Here is a 26,478-nt window from a genome sequence, read left to right as displayed (position 1 = left end):
GGTAGGGCTAAACCTTGCACACCATTGCTGAATGCTGAGTTGTATCCTAAACACAATGGAAGGCAGTTGAAGTTCTTTAATGGGGCGGGGTGGGGTGAGATGGGAGTCATGACTTTGGTTTTGGAAACCAACTACTGTGGCCATAGTGTTGAGGATGAATTGGAGAAGCTTTAAGAAGCAGGAATACTTTACTAAGGAGATTGTTTCAAGAGGCTGGGACCTGTGATTGAGTGGTGGTGATGGAGAGAGGTAGAACTGAGATTGTATTCAGGAGGTAAAAATGGCAGAACGTGGTGATGGATTCAATGTGGAATGAGGAAAGTGTCAAGGACTGCCAGGTTTATGGTTCGCATATCGAGTGGATGGTAGTGGTTTTCATTTACTGATACAGGGAGGACTGGAAGAGGACCTGGCTTTTGAGGAAGGGGGTGCGGGAAGAAGAGAGTGCATTTGGTATTGGACGTTTTGAAAAAATTTGCATAAAACAAAACTTAAGGGCTCTTTAACACAGTGCAGCAAGCATCTATTGAGCCTTTTGTGCAGTGTACAATGTGCTAGTTGTAGGGGCTACCAGTAGAGCTACAAAAATTAATTAGATGCTTAGTTTAGTAGAATTACAGGTATATAAATAACCATAAGGAAAAAATAGTAAAAGCAGAAGGTAATTGTTCTCCAGGTCAGTAAGTCAGTCATTTATTTACGTCTGGGATTTCCTGCATTTTGGATGGTTCTCTGCTGAGGTCCTCGAAGTCCGAACTTTCCATCTAATTTGAAGTTATGCCATTTGGATTCCTGAAGCATCTTCACAAGCCACCTACATTCCTTATGGAGCTGTGTCACAACAGCAAGCCTAGTGTTTCCCTGGACTAATAAAATAAAACAGGCACCCCTGCTTTTGTTTATTGATATAGTATCTCCTCCTCCCCCGCCTCGTGACACAAACAACTTTTCGGAAGTAAGCAAAAGCAGTTATCCAGATGAAACTTGGCTGCACAGCTGTCAAAATATTGGATGTCGAGCTAGCAGCGGGTGGGTGTAGGTGTAGCACGTTTACCTCTGCGACCGGGTCCTTCCCCAGTCGCCACCCTATGGGAATCTCCGGGGCCGAAGCCTCGAAGCCTAGCTGAGCTCCCTCGAGCCACGAGCTTCCTTTCCTGCGGGCTGCACTGGCGTGCCGGGGCGGCCGCGTGTCCCGAGGCACAGCTCCGGGCGTGGGAGCAGGTTCGGGCCCCGGGATGAGCCCTGGGCTCAGCGAGGAGGCGGCAGGGGAGCCGGGCTCTCCGGATGCTCGCCCGCCGCGGCAGGCCCCTCCCGCCTCTCCACCCCAAAATTGGCCTAACCGCCAATCGTCGGCCACTCACCTCCTTTTCAGCAGGTGGCCCGTGGCCAATCGCCAGGGGTCTCTTTGCCAAGAGGCTACAGGGCCAGCCAATCGGGGCGGCCCCTAGGCCTGGGGCAGGAGTAGGGGAAGAGGGGCTGTCCCGGGGGACCGGCTGAAGCTGACCGGACCGACTGCGCGTCAGCCCGGTGATCCGGCGGAGGGAGGAGAAGAGGGGGTGCCCGGAAGCAGCCCTCGGCTCCCTCCCCTGGAGGCACACAGGGCGGGGGCCTTGGCGAATGGCTTTCTTGACGGCTGCTTGCGGAGTGAGTAGACCCGGAGGGTCTGGGAGAGGGGCCGGCTCCCACCCCTGAGTCCCCAGGGACTCTGCTGCCTGCCCGGGCCGTGGGCGCGAATGTCGTTCTCTCCCTGCCTCCTTCCCGCCGCGCCCTGGGGTGAGTAGGACGACGTGGCCGCCCGAGCCCTCTCTTCTCTGGGACTCTCCTCACTTCCTCCGCCGGGATGGTTGGAGGCAGAGGCTAGGGGCCTAATTCTGTACCCCTGAGAGGTCATTCGCCACCAAACGAGCCTGGAGAGAATCGCTTCCCCTTTTTCGATTCATTTTCGTGGAACTCTGTTTTCCTTTCGAAAGCTGTCTCAAGATACTAAACGTAAGAGTTAAACTTTCTCTTAATGTGAAAGCCTAATTTTGACCAGTTGCCCATTAATAGAATTTCTAGTTGCGAGCCAAACATCTTCTGTTGTTTCAGTTTTGGCTCTGTGTTCTTGTCTGGCCCAGTATTTTTGTGTGTAATAATTATGGGTGCTATTATTTGTGAGTGTGAGTATGGAGAGGGGGGAGGCATGTGGTTTTATGCTTTTTGGGTAGCTTGTGCAAAAATCGTGAAAACTTTGGAATAGTTGTAGGGGGGGTTCTCGTAAAAACTGCAGGGAAGGGTTTAAGTTCTCAGTAAGCTTGGTTATGGAAGGTTGAATATAAGCAATAGACCAGGAAGTATGTTTGAATCATGCATTTTTCGCTGCATTCCTACTACACTTCACAAGTATTTTTGTTATGAAAGAGCGAGAGATGTATTGATCAAGAAAACTAATTTTTGCTAATTTGAAGTTAACATTTGGCTTTGCTTGTTGATTAAACCGTTTACTTTTATCTGTGTTCAGGAAATCAAAAAGAAATCAAGTAATTATTTCTCCTAGTTTTGAGTGGAGAAGGTGGGAGAGATCTTAAAATAGTAGTTGCAGTTTTGATAGTTTTTGTAGAGAACTTTAAGTTGGAAATTCTCATCCACTGTGAGTCATCTCTCAGAACATTGCCTTTATTGAACTGAGTTTGTGATAAAGCTCTTTAATGAATAGTGTTAACATCTCTCATTTACTTAAAATTTAAAAAGTTTTTTTTCACTTTTTGTGTACGCCAGCAACTTAAATTAAATACCTATTACCTTTCCTAGCCCAGGGAAGATAAAAACCACTAAAAATCAGACTTTTAGTCTGGAGAACTTAAATGGGAAATTAGAAAGATAGCAGAGAAGCTGGATCTGTTTTCAAAGTGTCCTGAGTTTGGTTTTGACAGAGATGACATTTTACTTGAAGTGCCCGTCAGTAAATATTAGACTGCAGTGACTGTTGGTCACATCCATTTTGATGTTTCCAAAGTCCTAGCTGGTTTTGGGTGTTTTTTCCCTTTAGTGTGTAAAGATTGGATTCAGTAATAATCTAACCACTGAACCATCCCCAGTTGATAAGTTTGGTTCAGCCAGTAAAGAGCATTGTGATACAACCATATTCTGCTGATTGGAGAATCAGGCATTTGCATAGTTTGCAGTCTATTGCTTGAGACAAAGGATATCAGGCTTTTATTCTAAAAAGGAAATTCTAAGATGTCCCTTAGGATATATTGAGTTCTATCAGTATCTAAACTTTCTAGTGTTGAGTAAGAACTGATGTTTATGGGGATTCTATAGAAAAAGACAGTTTTTATGTGTACTATAATGTACTTGGCCTAAAATTATATTTAGGAAGATTTTCCAGTAAAGGTTTAAACAAATATTATGTTTGAAAGAATAGTAGAATAGCTGAAAATGTGTTTAAGCCAAGTACCTCTCCCGAAGTATTTTAATTAATTGTAGTTCCACCACACACAGGCAATTAGTCATTTAAAGCCATTTTCCATCTCCCTTATTTTCCATGTCCGGTCACCAGGTCCTGTTAAATTTGCCTTAGTAATGTCTCTTGGATTTGGCCTCTTTTTTCCACCTGATAATGCTTTAATTCAGGCCGTCATCATCTCATCTAGACTTTTGCAAAACCTAACTAGTCTCCTTGTCTCTAGACTCCCTCTACCCATACTCTTTATCCACAGTCAGATCCCACTGAGTTACTGCTGTGCTTAAAATCTGTTTTGGCTCCCCCTTGCCAAAGCACAGATGCTGGGAATGTTCTTTAAGGCCCTTCACAATCTGGTCCTAATTTATTGCTCTTGAGTGTGGACTCAGCTGCGGGCAGCCTACCCGAGGCATCTACTCTAGCACTGTGAGCTGTTAACCATTTGGAACATGGCATAGCCTCTCATAGCTCTTGGTCCAGTCACAGCCTTTCCCTCTTGATTAGAATTATAATTGCTTAGCATTCAATCAAGTGATAAATCTCCACTTCTTCCTTTGACATACCGTTTGCATGTTACTTTTTCTTTGATGTCTTCCTTCCTTCAGGCAGAGAAAGTTAGAATTACTATTGTCCTTCATGTGCTACTACAGCACTTTGTTCATACTTCTGTACTATAAATTTTTGTGCACATATCTGATTCTTGGATTAGACTCTAACCTCCTTTATTCCTAGGGCCTTTGCCCCTAGTCCAGTGCTTGGTACATTGTGGGTGCTTAGGGGATCCTCATTAAATGATCAGAATATGTGGCTTAATCGTGTCCTAAGTGTGCAACCTTTGGCTCAGTGTACTGGAGCTGGGTTTATCCCTGTGAGTTAGAAATGTTTGCTAAGTCACCAAGCTCCCTGGTTGCTGTCACACCTGAGAGACAGGACTGGAGAAAATGTTTAGAAATAATGTTACAAATGGTGAGCAGATTTCCAGGCAAAGTCCTCCTCCCCCAACCTACATGACTTCTGATATAGTTGAAAGAATACTAGCAGCAGTACCGGCACAAATTGGTTCTGTAGTAGTTAGTTTCATAGGAAAAAGCATGTTGCTGGCTAGAGAAGTCAGGGAGACTGCTTAGAAGGGGTGAAATCTGATCTCATTCCAGAAGATTAGGTAATGATTAATTATAATTGCTATTATCTGTATTGTCCTTAAAGATGTCCTTTGAAGGCATTGATAGTCCCTGGCACATAACAGATGTTAAGTGAATATTTGTGTTATGAAGGAAAGGTAATGGTTGCTCTGTGTGTGTTGTGGGACAGGGGAGATACTTGTAGCCCTTTCCACACTGGAGTTCATTTATTTCTGGAAACACCTTTAAGAACTTTGCTTCTTTGCTGTATTGACTTGAGCAGCTAATTTTGTTTTTTCTGAACTGTGCCACTTCAACCAAGTTATTCTGCTTACTTGGTTGTTTCTTTGCATTCTCTGCATTCCAGAGCATGTTTTTAAATCTGGTTGCATTAGTCTTCCTCATTCAGTTTCAAGGTTACACTAAATTTTTGCTTGTGTTTTAACATTTATTGTCCTATGGTGGAGGACCTGGCTGCAGTTACAACCTGTAAGTTCTTATTGTCTTTATTTAAATGAAATTAATTTTTTTAGAAAGTAAGTGGACCCCACTTACTCACCTGGTGAATATGGTCATTTACCTGGATATACTGGCTTCACAGAATCTGAGAACTGGAAGGGATCTTAAAGTTTTAATTCGGCTTCTACCTATTTTTATAATGGAGAAAACAGTTTCAGAGAAGACAAATGACTTGGCCAAGGTCACACAGTTAGAGATTAGAATAACTAGGACTACAGCCTATGATTCTTGCTCTTTTATTAGCTCTAGAGAGAACTGGAGTGCTACTCTGATGCTGCTATTCATTCACTGCTCACCTCACTCTCCAAGTCCCAGTAATTTTTTCAGTTCAGGCACTAATTTTGGTTTCCTTTCAGATTCAGTACCCAGATCTGAAAAATAGCATCTTACATACTTCTCCAAGAGAATATCATTCCTTATTTGGATTCCTTGTGCTTTCCAGTCTCTCTTTGTGCTTATATACTGGTTCCTGAGTCTGGGAAGATAGCTTTTCTGGTTATTCTCCATTTTCCTGCAGATTCATTCTATGCCCCTCTCTACTCCCTGCTTCAGGAGGCTGACCTTTACAGCCTGTGTCATCTGGAGTTCTTTATCCTCTGGCTTCTCGTAGGGTTTAGCCAATGGGAGGGGAAGATAGAAGGAAGAAAAGAGAGAAGCTTTGGGGTATTTAGTCCTCTTTCTCTGCTTCCATGCATTTGTAGCAGTGGTTACAACTAGAGCGTCCTTTGAGCCTACTTCGATTTACATTGTTTCGCTCCTTGTTCCTTCAGGCTTGGGAGTGGTGAAGGCTTCTTGCTGTTCCTAATTCTTGGGTACCTCAGCATCCCTTGTTAGTTTCCTTAACCCTGCCCTCATTTCTCTAGTCACTTGGTTAAAGAGTTCAAAAATCCCATCTGATTATGATGTTTCCCTCCCTTGCCCACTACTGTTAATAATTTCCCCCTCCCCATTACTGTCAGAATCCTGCACTCTAAAATGCTACCTCTGTGAAGCTTTTTTCATCCCCTTAACTTTCTCCTTTGAATCTCTTAGTATCTTTCTCATAACACTTAATCTACCATGCTTGAATCAGTTATTTGTAGACAGATTTTATCTCCTGCTACACGTTTGAAACGCTTAGGGTGTGATCTGTATCTGCTTCATCTTGGCATGTCCAAAGCATCCAGCACAATGTTGTCATAGTCGTAAAAAACACCCAGTGAATAAACCATTACTGTAACACTGAATTCTAAGCCCAGAGTAGTATGTATAAAACTGTGCTCATGAGACTTGGCGGGAGAGAATGAGTTTCTAGAAGTTTGTTTCAGTTGTTCAGCTGGTCTTGCTTCTTGTACTGCCTGGGTGGTACAATGTCTTTCCTCCTGTTCAATTTCTCTTTTCTTAAAAACTTTCAATTAGCCTTAAAAATTTTCAGCATCCATACTTGTAATATAATAAATCATTAAGAATAATTAAATGTTATTTGTGATTTTTTTCCTGAGTACTCTGGTTTATAATCTGTAAGAACTTATTTGATTGTTTTTTTTTATGTTTAAATCCTAACAGGTAGGTACATTTCAGAATTTCTTCATTCATTTACAAAAATTTTATCGAGCATTTGCTAGAAAACAAACACTAGCCTGGAGGATACAGTAGAGAACAAAAAGAGTCCTGTCCTGTCGGGCATATATTCTAATCATATTTTAGACCATTTTGATAGATTTCTGACAACAATTAGGGTAATCAGGGTAAATCAGGGTAATTTTGTACTGCACTTTTAACAGCCTTAGCAAAAACAACCTGTTTCCTTCTGTTTGATGTTCACTGGCAGCTAAAATTAGATATACAAAAACTGCTTCAGCATATATGATTTTTAAGGGATAAATGCCAAACCAGTTACAGAATCTGTTCTTTCCAATTCAGGGTTGTTTTTGTTCTATTTTGTTTGGTTGTTTTGTGTGAGAAATAAGCCATTTAGTACTGATTGTCTGTTGGCCTGACTAGCTTATCATTTAACTTCCCTTGGGTGTTTCATTTTCAGTTTGTTATATTTTCCTACGTAGAGAGATCCAGTTTTGTTAGAGGAATATATTAGGTTTTCTTTGTGAAAACATTTCGTAATCAAATTTTCAGGTATTATGAATGAGTATGAGAATTCTGCAGTTATTTCAAAACTTGAACTATTAAAACATTAAGCTTAAGAATTCATGTGTTTAATGTGATTTTTTCCCTCATTATATGTAGAGCAGATTTGCATAAAACTTTCTAAAACTTCCGTTTTTGGTGGACTCTTGAAAACAGTGAGAGTTTTTGCTTTTCAAAATGCTGTGAAGCTTTGACCCACCTCCTAGAGAAATGGAAATAAGGACAAAAATTAACAAATGGGACCTAATGAAACTTAAAAGCTTTTGCACAGCAAAGGAAACCATAAACAAGACGAGAAGACAACCCTCAGAATGGGAGAAAATATTTGCAAATGAAGCAACTAACAGAGGATTAATCTCCAAAATATACAGGCAGCTCATGCAGCTCAATATCAAAAAAACAAACAACCCAATCCAAAAATGGGCTGAAGACCTAAATAGACATTTCTCCAAAGAAGATATACAGATTGCCAACAAACACATGAAAGGATGCTCAACATCACTAATCATTAGAGAAATGTAAATCAAAACCACAACGAGGTGTCACCTCACCTCACACCGGTCAGAATGGCCATCATCAAACAATCTACAAACAATAAGTGCTGGAGAAGATGTGGAGAAAAGGGAACCCTCTTGCACTGTTGGTGGGAATGTAAATTGATCTAGCCACTATGGAGAACAGTATGGAGGTTCCTTTAAAAACTAAAAATAGAATTACCATATGACCCAGCAATCCCACTACTGGGCATATACCCTGAGAAAACCATAATTCAGGAAGAGTCATGTACCACAATGTTCACTGCAGCACTATTTGCAATAGCCAGGACATGGAAGCAACCTAAGTGTCCATGGACAGATGAATGGATAAAGAAGGTGTGGCACGTATATACAATGGAATATTACTCAGCCATAAAAAGAAACGAAACTGAGTTATTTGTAGTGAGGTGGATGGACCTAGAGTCTGTCATACAGAGTGAAGTAAGTCAGAAAGAGAAAAACAAATACCGTATGCTAACACATATATATGGAATCTTAAAAAAAAAAAGTCCTGGTGAACCTAGTGGCAGGACAGGAATAAAGATGCAGATGTAGAGAATGGACTTGAGGACACGGGGAGGGGGAGGGTAAGCTGGGACGAAGTGAGAGAGTGTCATGGACATATATACACTACCAAATGTAAAATAGCTAGCTAGTGGGAAGAAGCCGCATAGCACAGGGAGATCAGCTCAGTGCTTTGTGACCACCTAGAGGGGTGGGATGGGGAGGGTGGGAGGGAGACACAGGAGGGAGGAGATATGGGGATATATGTATACGTATAGCTGATTCACTTTGTTATACAGCAGAAACTAACACACCATTGTAAAGCAATTACACTCCAGTAAAGACGTTTAAAAAAAAAATGCTGTGAAGCTGAATGACAGGCAGTAATCTGAGGTTGGGAACGGGAAGAATGTATTTTTTGCATCCCCTCTAGTAAGCAGCTCAGAGCTTATTTAAGATCCTGGAATGACTTAACCCAAGACTTTTAATTTTAAAAAAGATACTGTCAGTAGCCTGACCCACCAGTATATGAAAAAGAAAAGCTTTGGCTGATTGCCGAAACCACATGGTCAAACAGTGCTTTGTTGGGGGGGGTCATGTAATAGGTGTTTTTGTTTTTTATGAGTTTGCTTTTTTGAATGTTGACTCATGACCATGGAATTGGCAGGAAGGATGTGGGAAGAAAATTAGGTATTCTACTTTGTTTTACTGGCCATTTTTCTTCTCAGCATTTATTCCAGTATAGCGGTGATTGCTAATTTTCAAGTGCATGGGTTTTTTTGTTTTTTGTTTTTGCTAGTTTGTACTTTATCTGTAAATAATGTTATAAGCTTTTTATGCTGTATTTTATTTTGCTTGGAAAGGTGTATCTGAGCAGCTTCAGCATTGCCAAATTTACTCTCTCAAGTCATTTTAGGGTTTGGTAGATAATTTTAAAATAATAATGCTGATGATTTTGCAAGCTAAAACAGTTATAAAATTTTTGAATCATATTTATAACCTGCACAGTTTCTGAATCCTTTTACATAAAGTTTTTGAATTTAAGTAAATAGATACTTTTAAAAATCAGACGTTATGAATGTATAAAGTAAAAATTAAGAGTCCCTGTCTTAAATGCCCCTCTTTCTCAATTGCACTCCCTAGGAATAACATCTGCATCTCATGTGTTTTGTTTCATGTGTTTTATTTCAGGTGTGTGTGTGTGCCGTGCACGTGTGTGAATAAAATAACTTTTCAAAATGTAACTTCTTTATTGTTCATGTCTCTATTTATCTAGAATAAGGTATGCCCTCAACCACTATTAATTGACGTGAATTCTGGTGTTTATTTTACTTTTGTAATTTGCTTTCTACATTCAGAGGCTGTAAACTATTTCAGTTTAGATTTTTTTTAAAGTAATTTGCTGCATTCTGAAATCTCGAGGCAATCCTGTATGCCTTCCAGACTTTTATATCTCTAAAATGCTAGTTACAACCTTTATAGAGAGAGAGAACATATATTGTCCAAACTGGGGCACTTTGAGAGTGAAGGAGGCTGCTAATAATTTTGTTGATACAACAGACATAACTAGGGATATCCCAGACAAACTAGGTAATGGTCACGCAGTTTACAAACTTCAGGTTTTTGTTTGTTTTATTTACTTTTGGCAATAACTTTTCGTATGACTTCAATATTTTTTATATTTATTATGTATTTATTTTTGGTTGCGTTGGGTCTTCGTTGCTGCGCATGGGGCTTTCTCTAGTTGTGGTGAGCGGGGGCTACTTTGTTACAGTGCGTGGGCTTCTCATTGTGGTGGCCTCTCGTTGCGGAGCACGGGCTCTAGGCGCGCTGGCTTCAGTAGTTGTGGCACGTGGGCTCAGTAGTGTGGCTCACGGGCTGTAGAGTGCCGGCTCAGTAGTTGTGATGCATGGGCCTACTTGCTCCGCGGCATGTGGTATCCTCCCAGACCAGGGCTCGAACCCATGTCCCCAGCCTTGGCAGGTGGATTCTTAACCACTGCACCACCAGGGAAGCTCCATGTGACTTTACTGAATAAATTGGGAGAGTCATTTGGAAAGACAAGCTGTCAGTGAGTTAAATAGAGGAAAACGGTACAAAATCCCAAACCTTGCCTGTGCAGTTGTTTGAGTAGCCAAATCACTTTATGGAATCAATATAAGTGTTTTGTTCTGTAAGTCAAAAGGTTACCTAACGCTGCCAGTATTAGATGAAGAGAGATCACGAAGAGTAAGCAGTTGTGCTAAGAGTTATAATAAAGCTAAGGAATTTTGGCACCCATGTCTGTACCTGATTCCTGTTTGACAAGGCAGCTGTTTTCTGTCCCAAGTATATGAGCAATTCAGATTTGTGGTGTTTTTTGTTTTAAGAGAAGCTATTTTCTTTGTAAATTTAAAGGTAAAAACAATTTTATTTTTCAAAGAACTAACGGATTTTCAAAAATCAGATTATTTTATGGAAAAGGGGGGCTTTCTTTATATTGTTTGACTCTTTGGTACCAAGGTAATAATTGAGTACAGTTTACCTTTTGTGGTTCAGGCATAATACCTGATACTTTTCTGAACATCTTATAGGGAATTTTGTTTTTGATCTGTTTTGCAAGACTGTATTTTATCACTTGTTTGTTCTTCATACCTTTTTTATTACTATTTATTTTCTTGAGTTCATCAGCTTACTGTTTGTATTCCTTTTTTAAAGGAATGTTAAATACAGTTTAACCTACGCTTGTATCCTTTTCTTGATTATACTTCTCTATTAAAATTGCGTATGTTTTGTGTATTACCTAGTTGTTAATTCATTTTGTTTTTAATCCATCAAATATTCATTGAGGACCTTTTCTGTCCGTTAGGCACTAGTTTAGGGACTTGGATACAGTGGTGAATCCTGGTTATTTTCAATTCCACATTGTGGAGAGGAAATAGAACACCCACTACTGTGTTACTTTATGCATATTCTTTCATTTCATCTATCCAACAACTTTGAGTGGTTTATTATTGTGTTCATCCGTGGATAAGGAAAAGGATGTAGAGAAGGTAACTTGGCCAGATCATGTAGGTAATTAGTTAGGGACTTGCAGATTCAGGATTTAAAACTAGATCAGTCTGACCTTAAAGCTGGTGTTCATTTTTGGTATACTGGGCTCCTTCAGGCATTTTTTAGATTAAATTTTAGTCTCTTATGCCATGAATTCTTTTCAAATATCATTGTGATTTAATAGAGAAGTGTAATGGATTTGAAATCGAAGGGCTGGGTTGAAATCTCAATTTAAAAAAAACCCAGCTGGATGATTTGGGAAAGCACTTATGAAATAGGGTTAATATCTATCTACCTTACTATGTATGTTATAATAATGAAATAAATAATATAAAGTATCTAGCAGAGGACCTAATATTCTGGGAAAAAAATTACTATACTGTGCATCCGTGGTGAATCCATGGTGTTAGTACTGTTCATTTAGAACTATGGAAAAAGGCCTTATCTTTTTTGGCATTCTTGGGGTACCTAAGCAGTTGTTGATAAGATAACTATAGCTACCATTTTGAAAATAGAGACCCTATTTTGGAGCCTTAGATTATCAGGACATTGACTTAGATGGAAAATACCTTCCTGAAGTTACATCGGAGTAAAGAGTTTAGTAATAGGCTCAATTTTATGGACGTTTTTGAATTGATAATCTTTACTCCAAATGAATTGGTAGTTGAGTGTTCCTTAGCGTTAAAAATAGGGGAAATTCTTACTCTCATAACTTTTCTATATCTCTAAATTCTGTTTTCCTTTAGCTGAAGTGAGTAAACCTCGGAGACAGCAGATTATAAATGTTTCCAAATTTTCAGTAATCCAAGGAAATCACATGTTAGTATACCCCACATAAAATCATGGTCTTACTAATATTTTTGGTTTCTTTAATATACTTTTTTCATCATTAAAGCAACTTTTGAGTCATTTGGTAAGGAGACAAAATGGTGTTATTTCTCAAAAAACTTAATTTGCTAATAAATTTCTAAGGAACAGAAAAACCATTAAGTTTGGCATAATGTTTATTTATCTGTTTATTTTTCAACTTGCCACTTGCTGCTCATGTACCTACTTTTCCTCTGTATAGCTACAGATGTTTCTCTTATAGTTCCTTTAATTAATTATTGATGTCAGACGCACAGCATAGTAACTTTCTATTCTCTCTTTTCCTTACCTTTATGGAAGATCAGTACCACACTTGCTTTTTTCCAGTCTTCTGGTATCTCTCCAGTTCTTGAATTTTCAAAAATAATTGTAAGTGATTCAATTGTAAGTATGCCCTATACTTCTTTCATTGGATGAAAGCGTATCTGTGATGCATGTCATCTCAAATAGCTAATTGTGAACATAAACTTTCCAAATACTCTTATATTTAATCAAAACAACATTTCTGCAGAGTTTTTATGATTTTATTTATAGGGTGTGTATTTTTCTAATTTTTAAAAATCACCTACTTTTGTCTGGATTTTTGCCATTTATTTTTCATTAGGAGTCTTGTTTTCTTTGGTGTTTTTCCCTTGTTAACTTTTTAAGCTGTTATTCCCTTTTACAGTTCTACTACTGTTAACTTATTTTGTTTTCTTGTTATTCTGAACTTTTCTATGAGACTTATGTGGAATAATTTCTGTATTTCTCTCTTTACAACATATTTTTATTATATACTATTTTGTCCTGTATAGGAGGAAGCACTGAGTGTAGGGTACTTAGTCCTTTAAGTTTTTGCTGTGAAATAAGATTTGATATGAAAATGATTACTCATTTGTGAATTTCTTTTTACAGTGTTATTCAGCCATAGCCATTCCTGTTCTGCATTTTTCTTCTCAGTTCCTTAAATTACTCATAACTTTCTTATTTCCTGATTCTGACCTCAAGACCTTAAACCACCTTTTCCCACCTTACCTCCACTATTCATTACTCTTCCTCTGTCAGCAGGAATTACTTTAAAAGCTTTCACTCCTTGCCTCAAAAATTGCCTCTTGTACTGTTTTACTAAGAGTGTCTCTCCAAAGTAGCTACATATGAAGTATAATTCATATGTACTTCAGAAAGTATTAAAGACATCCCTTTTAATACTCTTCTTTTTAATGGCGGTAAAGTATTCAGTTATGTGTATGTATAAAGTATAAATAGTGTTTAATGTCCTGATTAAAGTATTGATAGAAATTCATTTAATTTTGCTGACATTTGTTAGCTTTGAAGTACCTTCTGAGAAAAGTGATGCTGTTCAACATAAGTATTAGAAAGATAGTAGGAAGTACATACAGTTTTGAGGCAGTTTAATATTCTTCTATCATTCTAGATAGTTTTGAAATTCCCCTTAAATTGGGCCAAATGTCTGTCTCTATATATACATATACATATATATATTTAATCTGGATACATAGGTCTTGACTGATACAGAATTATGTGTTACTCTTGACTTCATATACATACTTTAGCTTTCTTTAATTAGCAAATTACTCTTGCAAACTGAGACTGTTTTGTTTTTTAGCATACTCACCACTTAAGTGGGGGTTTTTTATTTACATAGATTTCTAATTTTATGGTTTAATTTCTATTGAGTTTCTTCTAGTTTAACTTTTTTTACATCACAGACCATTTTATCTCTATTTCTCTATAATAGTCATGTTTAATTTAAACTTTAAATGAATTCATACAGAAATCATCAAGTTAGAACTATGGATCATCAATATAGTAAACTAGGGAGCAGCAACCTCTTTGGTCCCGATTGCCAAAAATGCAACATAACCAGTTGCTACTGCAGGACAAAAGAGAAGGAAAGAAAGGGAGTAAAAAAATAGAAGGAGAAAGAGAACAGAAAGGCAGGGGAAATATAGGGAGACGTGGTCATGGAGAAGAGTGGTATCATGGCATCGGCAGTTGCCAGAAGCTACAATCAGTGCAACACACATTCACTCAACAATGAGCTAGCCTGGAGTCGAGGTGCAGGGGTATAGTGCTGAATGAATGGCAGTTCCTGCCCTCGTGGAGTTTATAATCCTTCAGAGAAGTCAATCAATTAAATATTTAATTATGATAAAATGTGATAAGTGTTAGATAAAAAGGCAAGTACAGAGTAGTAGAATGTACATCTGCTTGACTCCCAACTAGCTTGTTCTCAAGAGCTAAGTGTCACCCTAAGAAGTATGAAGTCACACTGTTTTAAAGGGTCTGCCTGTTCTGAGTTCTTTTCAAAGGAAGACAAACCACTCAACATGGTAGAGGACTGTATTCTATTTTTATGACCTGTTTTGAAACAAAATTCCATTAAAAAGGATATGAATATGTATAGTGCCTTGTATCTTAAATGTTTAATGGAAAGAGGAATAGTTATGACTTTAAAGGGATTTTGTGAAATAGTTTATGTTAGGAGGTATTGAGTTCCTTTTCTCTTGAGATACTCAGGTAAAGACTAGATGACTTTAAAGGACATTATAAAAGTAATTTATATGAGTGGGAGGCTGGACTAGGTGGCCTTGATTCTGTGTACTGAGTCACAATATGTAGTGAAAACTTATATTTTCTTCTAGTGTATTATTCTTACAAGACTTGAGAAAACAGTTTAATTACTGTCAGTTGCTCGTCCACGGTAATAATAAATGCATACATGTTATTTTATTGATTTAAGATGGGAAACTATATATGTAGATTTTATTTTAAAGTATACCAAAGACTTATGGGTTACTGTGCAAGGGAGTTTTAGGCCCGTTCTGGGACTTTAAGCTAATAACTGTTGTTACAAACCTCCCATTATACATTACATAAAGAAAAATGGATTGTTGAGTAGATCTTTGACTTGGATGTTACAACGTGTGGTGTTTTAAGGGTAAAGGACCATTGTAGAAGATGATATCTAGGGGGAGGAAGGTCTGACAAAAGAGCCAAGGTGAGGTTCACATGATTATAGAAACATCAAAGAGTTGTTTTAGACTTAATTTCAGATCTCAGTAATATATATCTAATTTTTTCCATTTATTTATTGGATTTTTAATCGGATATAGTGACTTGTTCAGAAGGATATATTAATTAGATTTCTATAGTGGTAGTTCTAAATGGATTCAGAAGAGGGAAAATTCTTGAAGATCACTTTTTCTCATTTAGATCCTTCACCTTTATACTCATTTATGAATATGCCATTGACCTTTTTAGTATTTAGCAAGAACAATGTATTTAGCTGATTTTAACTGGGTTTTATAGTTAAATTATTGATAGTTATGTTATATTGCCCTGTGAAACAAAACAAAAAGCCAAGCAGTCCTTCCAATTTTCCTGTGGTACAGGAACATTGAAAAGAAATCACTCCCTACTTTCTTAGTACAGTACTGTGGTATCTCTGGGATGTGATGGATTTTATCCTTTCTTTTCCACATCTTTTATTATCATACTCTACATTAGTAAATGTTTCTAAAAGGATGTCTTTGGGGTTATCTTTAAGAATGAAGATGTTTAACTACAATTTTATAAATATATCTGGATTTTACTTATATTGCTTATTATGATTTTTCTTTCTTAAACTTTGTTTTTACATGACATCTCTCATTGGAAAGGGGTTTTTCAATACTCATTTCAAGCAGTTTCTCAACATGTTTGTAAAAATAAAAAGCAGTTTTTTTGCCTTTGAATTTGAAAAACAAAATGCATTACAAGATTAGTTGTGGACTTAGGTTTTTAATACTTTGATTAAGAATTTGAATTTTAGTTTGGGAAGAACAGCAATAGTATTAGTAGTAATTGACAGTGTTAGTAATTATAGTCTTTAGTAGAGGTCGTAGCTGCCACACTAATAATAGTAGGAGGAGGATGCCTGTATTTGGCAGGTAAGAAAATCGTTTAGAGAGACGCAATATCTTGGTAGTGGCTGAGCTGCAATTAGAAACCAGGTTTGCCAACCCATTGTTTTTTCCATAATACTATACTGTCTCAATCTGATGTTTGAGATCATGGCTGTGAAAGTGCTTTAATAATGATAAAGTGTTAGGCAAAGATGAGGTGTTGGTTTAATATAAAATGAACTCTGGCCTCAGTTGACTAAAATGGGGAATGTGAAATGATCAGCACGTTTTGGCAAAAGGCAGGAGAGATAAAACAATTGAAAGTCAAGTATGGTATGTTGAAGCACTATATTTCACCCATTTAGTACAGAGTTTTGTGGTTGGGTTGTGATTGTGACAATAGTGGTTCCCGACCCTTATTTCCCTGTTTAACTCCATGACTTCTGGGCATGCAGATATGGCAAGATGATAGCCTTGTTCAATCTCAGACTATTTTGTCTTTTATACTCAAGATTGATGTATTTTTCAGTTAAAGATGATTAAGAACTCAAAACTTTCTTTGGAATAAAGTTAAAACATAGGAATCCCGTGCTCTTGGAACTTAAAATTTTTAGCGTACAAAAAGTAGGACATGCAAATGCTGGGCTGTTAAACTGAGAAATAAGTGGGCCCTCTAAATAAATAAACATTTACACCATGTCCAGAGTGTAGTGTTCATGCCAAGGGTGAAAATGAGTAGGGAACTTAGACAGAAGTGTTGTCACTTTCACTTAGGGAGGACCCTCTTAGAGGAGGTGAGAATTTTGAGTTTTCGTGTTTTTTTAAAAAAAATAAGGGAGGAGGAGGAAAACATCAGAGCTAATGGGGTAGTTTAGGGAACAGGAGAACTAAATAGTGGGAATATGAAGTTGAGATTAAGGGACTGGAGGATTGAACTGAACAAAAAGTAGGAGGGAAACAGGAGGTAATCTAGGTTGTTTTGTATATGTACCTTTAGCTAAATTACTGTTGCTTTGGAGCCCATTATGGGGCTTTTGGGAGAGAAGAAAATGATTCTGAAAAAGCAGGATAAATTCTAATTTGAACAGCAGCATATGTAATTGATGAACAGGGAACAGTGCTAGAAGTTCATGAAGGAGATTGATGTACCACTATTCTTAGAGAATTTAGATAATTTAAATAGACCTATTATTTATGTAAAAGTACTATTTTTAATTTAGAAAAGTGAGATGTCATGTATGAAGGGTGAAGTATCTTTTGTACTATTAGACATTGCTGGGATTTATTGCAGTTTTTTTCCCTCTAGGGTTTGGATTCAGGATTTGTTCCTAGTGTCCAAGACTTTGATAAGAAACTTACAGAGGCTGATGCTTACCTACAAATCTTGATAGAACAGTTAAAGGTATGGCATTTGATTATATATTGAATTTATATAAAGAGCTTGATTTTGAGTAAAAATAGTTGCTTGATGTTACTTTACAACCCTTACTGGTTTTTCAGTAGTTTTTAAGCTAACCTAAACATAATTAGAAGAAAATAAGACAAGATTAGATTCATATTTTGTTTAAAAGTTGTGTGAAACTGGTAAATTTTAAGTGGCTTGATTTCTAAGGCCATTTTTCATTTTGGGGGAGTTGGGGGATTGAGAGAGTTTACTTCTCTACTTCCTTTATCATTATTAAAATTGTCTCCTTCAACTCCCGCTTTAAAATTAATTACAAGCAAAGCTCCTGGAAAGAACAAGGAATGTTGATAAACTTGGGTGACAAGGCAGAAAAAACTTAGGTTTGAACTGATATTTTAAGTTCTTAAAGTCATATGTTTTCTTTTGCTTGTAATTGTACCAGAGTAATTGATCTTGACTGTTTAAAATAGTTCAATAGAATCTGACTTGATAACAATGCCTTGAAAAAATGCGTGTTATCTTGTATTTTAGTAAACATTAATTATACATTTAATGCATGTATAAACCATCCCTGGAAGAAATATGTTTGCTTTTCTTTGCTTAGTAAATGTGTACTATGTAGTAAAGGCTTGATACTATAATCATTTTTTTCTTAATCCTGTAGCTTTTTGATGACAAACTTCAAAACTGCAAAGATGATGAACAGAGAAAGGTAACTTCTATAATCATGATTTTGACTTTAAAGTTTTTGAAACCAAGAGCCTTTTGGAGAAGTAATAGAAGGACCTCGGTGTTTTGACTACTATAATAGTACTGTTGACCTGTTATGATAGTATGCCATATAGATTTCAAGTGGAGTTTTCTGGTGAATTTCTGGTATGGTTTCATAATTGAACAAAAGAGTAACAGAAAATTTTATTATGATACCCTTTTTGTAAGTACCACCTTTAGGAATAAGTTCTTTCTCTTCAAGTACCATATGTTGAAGATTGAAAGTTATTTTATTAAATTTACATGTGGTCACTTCAGATATTAATAAAGCAACCAGCAAAATTTTCAAAATAAAACAGAAGCCATGCATGAGGGAACAAAATGAATGTTGCTTTAATTATAGTTCCTCCCTTTGGGTTTCTGACAACTACTTTGTAGTTTGAATATTGTTTTCTTTTATCAATTAACATTTTTCTTCTCCTTGACTAGATTTCCTGATGCAGCATCATTTATTTTTTTGCATTTCTGTTAACCATAGCCTTGCATTTGTCTCTTTTACACTTGGTAATAGTAGTAACTCATGTTTAGCTCACCTTCTTAGTTTTGGAATTTAGTCTCATGTCATTTTTTAAACAACTTTGCAAAGTTTAAGGTGATTCTAAAATAAGCATTTTAAAATCACATAGTGAATCCTATAGAGAAAACAAAAATTGTTTTCAGGTAAGGGATAAGAATGTTTTATATTATTCTTACAAATCTTGAATTGAATCACATGAATTTTATTTGAGGATGTAATCCATAAAATGTCTGAATTTTTTATTTAAATGTTTGATTTAAATTAAAAAGTTTAACCAAAAGCACTCCCCAACCTGCCTGAACTGATTTAGAGTAATGAGTACATTTTGGTAAAATTCTTTAAATGACTAACCAGTAAAAAACAACAATGATACCTCTTTGTGTTTCTGATAATTTCTGTTTAAATTTATTTTTCACAGAAAATTGAAACTCTCAAAGAGACAACAAATGTAAGTTATATGTTTGATAAACTCTGGCTTTGCATTAGAAAGTGCTGTAAAATGTTTCTATTTTAAGCTGCTATTATTAATAAGAGCAGTTGAGTTTTTAATTTTTATGCATTTTTACAAGGGTGTTTAAGAATTGTATTATCATCTAAAGGAATTTAAGTGAATAGAATAATCCCTTTAATTGGATTGACTTCGTGTGCCATTTTATCTGTTTCTGGTCTTGTCTGTTTGAGACGCTTGGATAAAATGTTTCATCCATGCACAATGTATATTCTTTTTTATAATCATATATTATATATAATATTATATATATAATTATAATTATATATATATTATAATATTATAATATAATTAATAATATTGTGATTTGAGTTTTCTGATGTACTGACCTTCTGACATTATATAATGGGCTACTGATAAGATTTGTATTTTGATAAAAGCATTTTAAAAACAGACATGGTAGTATACCAGGTTCACCAATATTTTAATAGGATCCTTTACTCTTGATAATTCCATGAAAGTCTTGAATAGACAGACGTTTTAGGAATTTACATTGGGATTGCCTGCTGACGATCTAAGAATTTGGAAGTTAATCAAATTCACATCACTTTATGTTTGAACTGGTGAAAGACCCTTTAGATGTTATTCAGTATAAATTAACAATTTTTTGGTATTTCCAAACAATTCATAGAATTGCTAATGATAATTTCATTTGACACTATCAGCATGTTAGAACCCAGTGGAAATCCAGAGAGGGTATTTTTTATGTAGAATAGACTTAAACCCTGTATATTTGAACTGACTTTTATATTTTAAGTTTTAGCATTGTATGGCCATTTGGGGCAAGATCCTAAAATCAGTGTTTTGTTTTTATAGAGCATGGTAGAATCAATTAAACACTGCATTGTGTTGCTGCAGATAGCTAAAGTAAGTAAATTTTATTTTTGATTACTTTCGTTTAATGGGATTTTAATATATGGCCTTTTTCTTTAATAGCCAAAATACTCAGTTCTGAAATATATTACCTTTCTACTGTAAATTTAAGTTATAGTTTGGCGTTACTGGTGCTATTGAAAAACCATTATGTTTAGATGTTACCTTGCCAGCCTGTGCTTGTTTTTGATAAGGTCATTTGTGATGGTGGCTGGGAAGGAGGGGAGCACATTTGAATGACTCACCCTTTCCATTGTCACTGCTTGAAATAGGGACATACTTTGCAAAACCTTTCACAAAAAAAGTTTTTCTTAGGAAAAAAGGAATTTAAATTTTAGCAGAGTTGGTTTTTTCGTCCATAATGAAGAGTACAATAGAGATGTGTTTTTTTAAATTGTTTTTTCTAGTACTGAACTATTGGGTTGGCCAAAAGTTTCGTTCATTTTTTTCCATAAGATGTCTCTAGTAGCACTTAGTTGTCTTTTAACTTCATTCAGAACAATTTTGTGGGCTTCCCTGGTGGCGCAGTGGTTGAGAGTCCGCCTGCCGATGCAGGGGACATGGGTTCGTGCCCCGGTCCGGGAAGATCCCACATGCCGCGGAGGAGCTGGGCCCGTGAGCCATGGCCGCTGAGCCTGCGCGTCCGGAGCCTGTGCTCTGCAACGGGAGAGGCCACAACAGTGAGAGGCCCGCGTACCGCAAAACAAACAAACAAAAAAACACCCAATTTTGTTAGATTGACGTAACAGCTGTCATATCAGCGTGCGTTTAAAAAAAGACTCATCAAAATTGTTGCATTTTGTGTAGTCATTTTAATATTAAAGATGGAAGAAAAAAAGCAACATTTTCACCATACTGTGCTTTATTATCTCAAGAAACGTAAAAACACTGCCAAAATGCAAAAAAAGATCTGTGCAGTGTATGGAGAAGGTGCTGTGACTAATCAAACGTGTGTGTCAAAAGTGGTTTGCAAAGTTTTGTGCTAGAGATTTCTTGCTGGACGATGCTCCACAGTCGGGTAGACCAGTTGAAGTTGATAGAGATCAAATCGAGACATTAATTGAGAACACTCAATGTTATACCACGTGGGAGAAAGCCGACATACTCAAAATGTCCAAATCAAGCGGTGAAAATCATTTGCACCAGCTTGGTTATGTTAATCGCGTTGACATTTGGGTTCCACATAAGTTAAGCGAAGAAAACCTTCTTGACCATATTTCCGCATGCGATTCTCTACTTAAACGTAATGAAAACATTCTGTTTTTAAAACAAATTTTGACGGGCGATGAGAAGTGGATACTGGACAATAACGTGGAACGGAAGAGATCGTGGGGCAAGCGAAATGAACTACCACCAACCACACCAAAGGCCAGTTTTCATCCAGAGAAGGTGATATTGTGTATATGGTGGGATTGGAAGGGAGTCCTCTATTATGAGCTCCTTGTGGAAAATGAAACGATTCATTCCAACAAGTACTGCTCCCAGTTAGACCAACTGAAAGCAGCACTTGATGAAAAGTGTCCAGAATTAGTCAACAGAAAACACATAATCTTCCATCAGGATAATGCAAGACTGCATGTTGTTTCTTTGATGACCAGGCAAAAACTGTTACCGCTTGGCTGGGAAGTTCTGATTCATCCGCCGTATTCACCAGACATTGCACCTTCGGGTTTCCATTTATTTCGGTCTTTCCAAAATTCTCTTAATGGAAAAAATTCCAACTCCCTGGAAGACTGTAAAAGGCACCTGGAACAGTTCTTTGCTCAAAAAGATAACAAGTTTTGGGAAGATGGAATCAGGAAGTTGCCTGAAAAATGGCAGAAGGTAGTGGAAAAAAACGGTGAATATGTTGTTCAATAAAGTTCTCGGTGAAAATGAAAAATGTGTCTTTTATATTTACTTAAAAAACTGAAAAATTTTTGGCCAGCCCAATACATTATAAACCACTGCTTTGATTACTGTTCCTTATTCATGGAATAAAAACATTTTGGATTATTGTGGTTGGTTAACAATTTCATGGATATTGCCTGCTTTTCTGAAAAATTTTGGTGTATTCAACCTAAATATGTACTTTATTGCATGACATTTTGAGAAACAAGAATTTAGTGTTTAATAAGTGTTTATTAAGTGTTTAATAAGTGTTTAATAATTTAGTGTTTAAATAAGTATTAAAAAATGTTTCTTCCATTGACTGTATCTCTGTATTTCTAGCCAGTGGCTAGTAGCAGGTGGGCAGCCAATTCAGCAACCAGTTTTGGAAATGATGTTTGAGTTTTTAATTATTTGGCCTATTTTACTTATTCAATTGCATATATTTGTTTGCCTAATAATGGACACTATTTTCCTAGCATTGTTAATGACACAATAGTATAGAAAAATGCATTTGTGCTTAGATAGTATGGATATTCAACTTGCAAGTTTAGGGGTGAGGGGAAGTATCATTTTCTTTTGAGGCCAGATTCAGTATTAAAGTGTCAGAACTTAAGGGCCAGATGGTCTGGGTTTGAATCCTTGTTCCACTGCTTGAGCAAGTTCATTTTCTAGGTATTTTTGACCACTATGCCTGATTTCCTATGTATGTGTCTAAATTCTTCCATCTATTTTTGTGGATCAGAATACATTCTAAAGCTTAAGAAGGGAGTATAGGGTTGGAGGCACAGAAGGGGTAAGGGTTATATTTTGGTTTTCTTTACTATGAAATTACATGGGTGGGTTGGGGCCACCTACAGTTACCCAGAAGCTTATATACAGGTAACCAGTAAACTATATTAAGCCCAGTGTGAGTAGATAGGTATTTTAGGGATTCAGCAGTGCCTTCTCTAGAAGATTGAGGAAGTAGAAGAGTTGATAGTGTTTAGGCCTATTTGGATCATCTATACAAATCAATCAGGTCTTTAGATAGTTGTAAAACAGGGCAGCCTAGCCTCTTTCAGTAGCTCACCATTTAGCCACCCAACAAGAACATTTTTGATGTTCTGTCTTTGGAATGAGTTACAATTGAAGTTACTAAAACTTCTTTCTAGAAATTTCTACAGTTAAGTCAGTACCTGCTACCTGTCTGTTTTAGCCCAGCTTAATAGACCTGCATTTCAAGGTCCTTCAGAATGGGTAACATGGATCAAGTAAATGGAGTTTGGCTTTTTAATTTTTTCCAGAAGGAATTTCATTGTTAAGGCTTTTTATGTACAGATACATCCCTCAAATTATATATATATGTACCCTATATGAACTCTTTGTGTATTTTTAAACAATTTAAATGTAAATCAGACCATGTCACTTGCCTGCTCAAATCCCCTTATTGGTTTCCTACCTCCCTTGGAATGGAATCTAAGTTACTTAACCATAACTTCACGTCATTTGAGCCGTCACTACTCCCTCACCTCACCTTGCTTGATCACACCATTCTAACAACATCAGCCTGTTTTCTTTTTCTCAGGCCAAGCTTTTTCTGCTTCAGGGATTTGTATTTGCTTTCCCCTCTGCCTAGAAGGCATTTCTTCCAGACTTCCAGGGTTCACACCCTCACTTTATTCAAATTTCTATCCACATGAAATCTCTTTGGAGAGATCTTGCTGACCACTCTATCTAAAATAATCTCTACTCTCCCAGTAGTTTCTTCTTCTTCATGGTCTTGCATCCTTAGCCAGATTTACTTGGTATCCTGTTTATTGTCTGTCTATACCTGACTGTAATCTCCATGAGGACTTTGTCTTAGAATGCTTGCACTGCCATAACAAAACACTGCAGACTGAGTGGCTTTAACGACAGAAATTTATTTTCTCACAGTTTTGGAGGCTAGAAGTCCAAGATCAAGGTTCCTGTTGATTTGGTTTCTGGTGAGGACTTTCTTCCTGGCTTGTAGACAGCCACCTTCTCACCATGTCCTTACAGGACCTTTCCTTGGTGGTACACACTGAGAGTGAGCATGAATGAGAGCTCTCTTGTGTCGCTTCTTAGAAAGACACTTACTGGATTGGGCCCCCACCCTTAGGACCTTATTTAATCTTAATTTACTTCCTTTACTCCAAATACAGTCACACTGGGGTTAGGGCTTCATTGTCTGAATTGGGGTGGGGGGGCCCACAAACATTCACTCCATAACACCACTGTATCCTCAATGCCTAGAACAGTTGCCTGCCACAAAGTAGGGGCCTGATAAATAATTGTGAATTTTGAATGAATTTTTAACACATAATTTTTAATAGTTGCATGGTTTAGTATTTCCACTATATGTATAATTTTTTAAATTTATCATCCTTATGAATTAATTTTTGCATAATCAGTCAATCTGTGATTAAGATATACAGTTTTTAAATAATAGTGAGAGGCAGCATTACATTTTTGAGTATGGACTTTGGAGCCAGATGGTCTGGGTTTGAATCCTTGTTCCACTGCTTGAGCAAGTTTATTTATTCTCCCTGTGCTTTGGTTTTCTCCTATATAATAGGAATAATAATAGTATCTGTACTCTTGATGATAGTGTGAAACTTAAATGAATTAGTGTTTGTAATGCTCTTAGTACCAAGCATATAATTAGTCCTAAATAATTGTTAAATTAAAAAAACTTTTTATTAGGACATAAATTTTAAAGCCACAGAATGGCATGTTGGTAAAATTTTGAGAGCTTCCATCTAACACTGATGGGAATATAAATTGTTTTAGTTACTTTGGAAGATTATTCTGCCCTGGCAGGTTAATAAGATTTTGGAATCAGCTACTTTTAGAAGATGTATTGTCATCTGAGACCCCACAGGGATGTGGGCCCCCAAAAAAGAAAGAATGTAGCTAATTTGATACCTTTCTTGTTTTGGGTTGATTTAGTTTTAGGTTCTTAGAGGCAGCATGCTATAGGTAGGATTTTAAGCTCCTTCCAGTTTTTTGAGTCTTTGATTTTAATTCTCATTCCCCAAAGCTTCCCACCTGCCTAAATGATTAGTGCATTGGTTCCCAAAGTTTGCTGCACATTAGAATCACCTGGGAATCTTTTAACAATTCTGATGCATGACTCCCATTCCCAGACATTCTTGTTGTAGTTGCTGTGGTGTGTCACCTGGGCATTGGGGTTTTTCAACTCTCAGGTTGATTCTGATGTGTAAGTAGCAAAGTTTGGGCACCACTTGGTTATTGGGATTTTCAGGTAAGCTGTGTTAGCTCAGATGACTTCATTGTTCCTTTGTACCATAGATAGAGACAGCACTGTTCCATTCACGGGGAATTGCAGAGGAAATGAGGAGGGGAGGGAGCAGAGTGAAGGTAATCTGGGAGACCCCTGCAGCTGGGGACTTGACCAGTTTTCTTCATTAAGATTAGGTGATATAACCAGATGTCACAACTTACATAAGCAAAGGAAATTAATTTTAATAATGTATTTTATTTAACTCATTATATCCAAAATAATACCATTTCAACATGTAATCAATATGAAAATTCATTCATTAATGAGATACTTCATTTTCTCTCCCTCTCTCCCTCCCCCCACTGCCCCCACCCCACCCCCGCACTAAGTCATCACTATCCTGGGTGTATTTTGCACTTTGAATTAGCCACATTCAGGTGCTCAATAGCAACATGTGACTAGTGGCTTCTAAACTGGACTTCCCAAGTCTAGATTATCGTTTTAGAACAGAGTTGTCTGACCATAGATACTTTTAAACTAGAATGTATGTTTAAGTTATCCTTGGATCCCAGGTTCTCTCCCTAGAATGTTTTTCTGCATAGACTTTTTGTTTATATCAGTATTCATTAATTTCTCATTAGACTTTTTTTAAACCAGGTTTATTGATATATAATTTACATACCATAAAGTTCACTCATTTAAAGTTTATACTTTAGTGGTTTTTAGTATATTTACAGAGTTGTGCGGCCAATCACCATAATATAATTTTAGCACGTTTTTATCACCCCAAAAAGAAACACCATACATATGAAGAAGTCATTCCCTATACCTCTCTCCCTCACTTACCCTTGCCCCTGCCTTTCCTCCAATCCCTGGCAACTACTAATCTATTTTCTGTCTCTAGACTTGCCTATTCTAGACATTTCATATATTTAGGATCATACAATATGTGGTATTTTGTGACTGGCTTCTTTCACTTAGCATAATGTTTTCAAGGTTAGTCCATGTTGTAGCATGTATCCGGACTTAATTCTTTTTTATTGCTGAATAATATTCCTTTGAATGATATACCACATTTTGTTTATCCATTCATCAGTTGATGAACATTTGGGTTGGTTTCTTTCTTTTTTTTTTTTTTTTCGGTACGCAGACCTCCCACTGTTGTGGCCTCTCCCACTGTGGAGCACAGGCTCCAAACATGCAGGCTCAGCGGCCATGGCTCACGGGCCCAGCCGCTCCGCGACATGTGGGA

General features: G+C 37.1%; 1 protein-coding gene across 11 annotated transcripts in view; it reads left to right on the top strand.

Annotated features, from left to right (window-relative positions):
* The window catches only part of OSBPL9 (oxysterol binding protein like 9), a 169,965-nt gene that overhangs the window by 108,480 nt on the left and 35,007 nt on the right, over positions 1–26,478 (top strand). For 3 of the 11 annotated variants that reach the window (XM_030870111.2, XM_030870110.2, XM_060305643.2), the window contains 5 exons: positions 12,450–12,518; positions 17,343–17,438; positions 18,106–18,153; positions 19,148–19,177; positions 20,054–20,104. In XM_030870111.2, coding sequence (XP_030725971.1) covers positions 12,450–12,518; positions 17,343–17,438; positions 18,106–18,153; positions 19,148–19,177; positions 20,054–20,104 — 294 coding nt within the window. The other 8 variants (XM_030870112.2, XM_030870113.2, XM_060305632.2 and 5 more) reach the window with 5 other exon arrangements.

This window comes from Globicephala melas, chromosome 1 (genome assembly GCF_963455315.2).
Source record: "Globicephala melas chromosome 1, mGloMel1.2, whole genome shotgun sequence".
NCBI classification, from domain to species: Eukaryota; Metazoa; Chordata; class Mammalia; order Artiodactyla; family Delphinidae; genus Globicephala; species Globicephala melas.
This window is presented reverse-complemented; position numbering and strand designations above follow the sequence as displayed.